The following is a 5,497-nucleotide window of genomic DNA, read 5'->3' on the forward strand; positions in this document are numbered from 1 at the left end:
CACTCTGTCCTGGAGCAGTGGTCACTCCTGACCTGGGGCTGTGGTCACTCCTGTCCTGGGGCTGTGGTCACTCTGTCCTGGGGCTGTGGTCACTCCATTCCTGGGGCAGTGGTCAGTCTGTCCTGGAGCTGTGGTCACTCCTGTCCTGGGGCTGTGGTCACTCCTGTCCTGGGGCAGTGGTCACTCTGTCCTGGGGCAGTGGTCAGTCTGTCCTGGGGCTATGGTCACTCTATCCTGGGGCAGTGGTCACTCCTGTCCTGGGGCAGTGGTCACTCCTGTCCTGGGGCAGTGGTCACTCTGTCCTGGGGCAGTGGTCACTCTGTCCTGGGACAGTGGTCACTCCATTCCTGGGGCAGTGGTCACTCCTGTCCTGGGGCTGTGGTCACTCTGTCCTGGGGCAGTGGTCAGTCTGTCCTGGGGCTATGGTCACTCTATCCTGGGGCAGTGGTCACTCCTGTCCTGGGGCTGTGGTCACTCTATCCTGGGGCAGTGGTCAGTCTGTCCTGGGGCTGTGGTCACTCTGTCCTGGGGCAGTGGTCACTCTGTCCTGGGGCTGTGGTCACTCCATTCCTGGGGCAGTGGTCACTCTGTCCTGGGGCTCTTGTGGTCACCACAATGTCCGCATGGGCATCTCCAACCCCGGGACCCCAAATTCTCCTTTTTCTCCCCAAAATCCACCCTCCGTTGCCATGGTAACACCCCCATAGCAACCGTTACCCAGCAACCGTCCCGCCCCTTAGGGTTAGGCCACGCCCCTTTCCCCGTTACCACGGCAACCGCCGCCCATTGGCGGGAAGCGCGCCCCGGTTACCTTGGCGACAAGCCCCGCCCACTCCTTTGTTGCTATGGAAACCCCCGCCCTCTCCGCGGCAACCTCTCCCCTAGACCACGCCCCTTTCCCCGTTCCCATGGCGACACGCCGCGCCCCGGCGCATGCGCGGTGACGTCACACCCGGAAGCGGCGGGCCCGGCGCGGCGCTGCCGGAGGCGCGGAGCGGCCCCGTCCGACCCCCCCGACCCCCGGGACCCCTCCGGGACCCCCTCCCGGTCCCTCCCAGTCGCTCCCAGTCCCCCCCAGTGACCCCCCAGCCCCCCCAGATGCGGTTCATGCTGCTGTTCAGCCGCCAAGGGAAACTGAGGCTGCAGAAGTGGTACCTGGCCACGGCCGACAAGGACAAGAAGAAGATGGTGCGGGAGCTGATGCAGGTGGTGCTGGCCAGGAAACCCAAAATGTGCAGTTTCCTCGAGTGGAGGGACCTCAAGGTGGTCTACAAGAGGTAAAAAAACCCAAGGAAAAAAAAAAAAAAAAAAGGGTAGAAAATGAGTTTTGGTCGCCTAAAAAAAAAAAAAAGTTGGGGGAAAAGTGGTCTCGTGGCAAAAAAAGGGATTTTCTGACCCAAAAATGGCCGGGTTGACCATCATGGGTTGATGTTCATGAGTTGATCATGGTTGGGTTGACCATGGTTGAGTTGGCTGTGTTGGGTTGACCATGATGAGTTGACCACAGTTGGGTTGACCACAGTTGGGCTGACCATGATGAGTTGGCCATGGTTGGGTTGACCATGGTGGATTGATCATGGTTGGGTTGACCATGATGGCTTGACCATCATGTGTTGACCATCATGAGCTGACCATAGTTGGCTTGAGAATGGTTGGGTTGACCATAGTCAAATTGACTGTGTTGGATTGACCATGATGGATTGACCATGGTTGAGTTGACCATGGTGGCTTGACTATGATGGGTTGATCATAGTTGGGTTGACCATGGTTGCATTGACCATGATGATAGTTGGCTTGACTATGGTTGGCTTGAATGTGTTGGGTTGACCATGATTGGGTTGACCATGGTCAAGTTGACCATGATGGATTGACCATGGTTCGGTTGACCATGATTGGGTGCCCCATGGTTGAGTTAACCATGATGGATTGAGAATAGTCAAGTTGACCATGGTCAAGTTGACCATGATGGATTGACCACAGTTGAGTTGACCATGATGGGTTGACTGTGATTGGGTACACCATGCTTGAGTTGATTGTGTTGGCTTGACCACACTGGCTTGACCATGATGAGTTGACCGTGATGAGTTGATCATGGTTGGCTTGACCATGATGGGACTGACCATGACGGGTTGACCATGGTTGGGTTGACCATTATAGGTTGACCATGGTTGGCTTGACCGTGATGAGTTGACCACAGTTGGGTTGACCACGATGGGTTGATCATCATGAGTTGACCATGATGAGCTGGTCATGGTTGGGTTGACCATGGTCGGCTTGACCATGACGAGTTGACCATGGTTGGCTTGACCACGATGGGTTGATCTTGATGAGTTGACCATGATGAGCTGATCATGGTTGGGTTGACCATCATAGGTTGACCATGGTTGGCTTGACCATGATGAGTTGACCACGGTTGGGTTGACCATCATAGGTTGACCATGGTTGGCTTGACCATGATGAGTTGACCACAGTTGGGTTGACCATCATAGGTTGACCATGGTTGGCTTGACCATGATGAGTTGACCACGGTTGAGTTGACCATCATAGGTTGACCATGGTTGGCTTGACCATGATGAGTTGACCACGGTTGGGTTGACCATCATAGGTTGACCATGGTTGGCTTGACCATGATGAGTTGACCACAGTTGGGTTGACCATCATAGGTTGACCATGGTTGGCTTGACCATGATGAGTTGACCACAGTTGGGTTGACCATCATAGGTTGACCATGGTTGGCTTGACCATGATGAGTTGACCACAGTTGGGTTGACCATCATAGGTTGACCATGGTTGGCTTGACCATGATGAGTTGACCACAGTTGGGTTGACCATCATAGGTTGACCATGGTTGGCTTGACCATGATGAGTTGACCACAGTTGGGTTGACCATCATAGGTTGACCATGGTTGGCTTGACCATGATGAGTTGACCACAGTTGGGTTGACCATCATAGGTTGACCATGGTTGGCTTGACCATGATGAGTTGACCACAGTTGGGTTGACCATCATAGGTTGACCATGGTTGGCTTGACCATGATGAGTTGACCACAGTTGGGTTGACCATCATAGGTTGACCATGGTTGGCTTGACCATGATGAGTTGACCACAGTTGGGTTGACCATCATAGGTTGACCATGGTTGGCTTGACCATGATGAGTTGACCACAGTTGGGTTGACCATCATAGGTTGACCATGGTTGGCTTGACCATGATGAGTTGACCACAGTTGGGTTGACCATCATAGGTTGACCATGGTTGGCTTGACCATGATGAGTTGACCACAGTTGGGTTGACCATCATAGGTTGACCATGGTTGGCTTGACCATGATGAGTTGACCACAGTTGGGTTGACCATCATAGGTTGACCATGGTTGGCTTGACCATGATGAGTTGACCACAGTTGGGTTGACCATCATAGGTTGACCATGGTTGGCTTGACCATGATGAGTTGACCACAGTTGGGTTGACCATCATAGGTTGACCATGGTTGGCTTGACCATGATGAGTTGACCACAGTTGGGTTGACCATCATAGGTTGACCATGGTTGGCTTGGACATCCTGTGGTCACCAGGGACACCCTGGGGTCATCAGGGTCACCTCAGGGACAACAGGGACACCTCGGGGTCACCAGAAACATCTCAAGGACACTTTGGGGTCACCTCAGGGTCACCCAGGACACCTCAGGGTCACACCAGGGCCACCCCAAGTGCCACCAGCAAGACCCCACAGCCACCAGGATCCCCTTGAGGCCACCCCAAAGTCCTCCAGGAGCCCCTCAAGTGCCACCAAGAGCCACCCCATGTCCCCTACCCCCATTTTCCCCCCCGTAACCCGAGCGAGCCGGAATTTGGGGGTGTCCCCGGGTGTCCCCAAGCCGGTGGTGACCCTCCCGGCCAGGTGTGCGAGCTGGACATCATCTTCAACTTCGAGAAGGCCTACTTCATCCTGGACGAGTTCGTGATGGGCGGCGAGATCCAGGACACCTCCAAGAAGAGCGTCCTCAAGGCCATCGAGCAGGCGGACCTGCTGCAGGAGGTGGGGGCACCCCGAAATCCCACCGGGAGGGGCTGGGGACCCCAAAAACCCACCGGGAGGGGCTGCGGGACCCAAAAATCCATGGGGAGGGGCTGGAGACCCCAAAAATCCATGGAGGTTCTTGTAGGGACATGGTGACCCCAAAAAGCCACAGGGAGCCTCTGCAGGAGGTGGGGACACCCCGAAATCCCACCGGGAGGGGCTGGGGACCCCAAAAATCCTGGGGGGAGCTTGTGGGGTTGTGGTGACCCCAAAAATCCATGGAGGTTCTTGTAGGGTCATGGTGACCCCAAAAATCCACTGGGAAGGGTTGGGGGACCCCAAAATCCATGGGGAGCTGCTGCAGGAGGTGGGGACACCCCAAAAATCCACCGGGAGGGGCTGGGGACACCCCAAAAATCCTCGGGGGAGCTTGTGCGGTCGTGGTGGACCCCAAAAATCCATGGGGGACCTTGTAGGTTCATGGTAACCCCAAAATCCATGGGGAGCTGCTGCAGGAGGTGGGGACACCCCAAAAACCCACCGGGAGGGGCTGGGGACACCCCAAAAATCCTCGGGGGAGCTTGTGGGGTCGTGTTGAGCCCAAAATTCATGGGGAGGGTCGTGGTGGCCCCAAAAATTCTGGGGGGAGCTTGTGCGGTCATGGTGACCCCAAAAATCCATGGAGGTTCTTGTAAGGTCATGGTGACCCCAAAAATCTTTTATGGAACATCCATGGGGTGGTGGTGACCCCAAAAATCCATGGAGGTTCTTGTAGGGTCACGGTGGCCCCAAAAATCCATGGGGAGCTGCTGCAGGAGGTGGGGACACCCCAAAAATCCACCGGGAGGGGCTGCGGGACCCCAAAATCCTGGGGGGAGCTTGTGCGGTCGTGGTGACCCCAAAAATCCATGGGGAGGGGGGTGTGGACCCCCCCAAACTGGGGTGGACCCCCCCAAACTGGGATAGAGCCCCCCCAGACTGGGGTGGACCCCCCCAAACTGGGACAGAGCCCCCCCAAACTGGTTTGTAGCCCCCACAAATTGGGATTAAACCCCCCCCCATACTGGTCTGGACCCCCCCAAACTGGGATTCTCCCCCCAATTTTGGGATTGTGTCCCCCCTTTCCCCCCCAAATTTTGGGGTTCAGTCCCCCCCTTTCCCCCCCAAAATTTTAGGGTTCAGTCCCTCCAAATTTTGGCATTGAATCCCCCCCAACACCCCCCAAAATTTGGGGTTCACTCCCCTCTTTCCCCCCAAATTTTGGGGTTCAGTCCCTCTTTACCCCCCCAAATTTTAGGTTTGGGTCTCCCCTCTACCTCCCAAATTTTGGGGTTCAGTCCCTCCCTTCCCCCCGCCCAAATTTTGGGGTTCACTCAGCCCTTTCCCCCCAAATTTTGGGGTTCTGTGCCCCCTTTACCCCTCCAAATTTTAGGGTGGGTCCCCCCTTTACCCTCCCAAATTTTGGGGTTCAGTCCCCCCC

At 55.7% G+C, this 5,497-nt stretch overlaps 1 protein-coding gene across 1 annotated transcript; it reads left to right on the forward strand.

Moving 5' to 3' along the window:
* Nucleotides 1-1,059: 1,059 nt before the first annotated feature.
* On the forward strand, nt 1,060-4,242 carry LOC121349929 (AP-1 complex subunit sigma-1A-like). Its single transcript, XM_041460789.1, has 3 exons — nt 1,060-1,277; nt 2,158-2,186; nt 3,749-4,242. The coding sequence occupies exons 1-3, from the start codon at nt 1,099-1,101 to the stop codon at nt 4,171-4,173; spliced, it is 633 nt and encodes a 210-aa protein (XP_041316723.1). The 5' UTR covers nt 1,060-1,098; the 3' UTR covers nt 4,174-4,242.
* The last annotated feature ends 1,255 nt before the right edge of the window (nt 4,243-5,497 follow it).

Source organism: Pyrgilauda ruficollis, unplaced genomic scaffold (assembly GCF_017590135.1).
Source record: "Pyrgilauda ruficollis isolate IOZ18807 unplaced genomic scaffold, ASM1759013v1 scaffold1487, whole genome shotgun sequence".
Taxonomy (NCBI): Eukaryota; Metazoa; Chordata; class Aves; order Passeriformes; family Passeridae; genus Pyrgilauda; species Pyrgilauda ruficollis.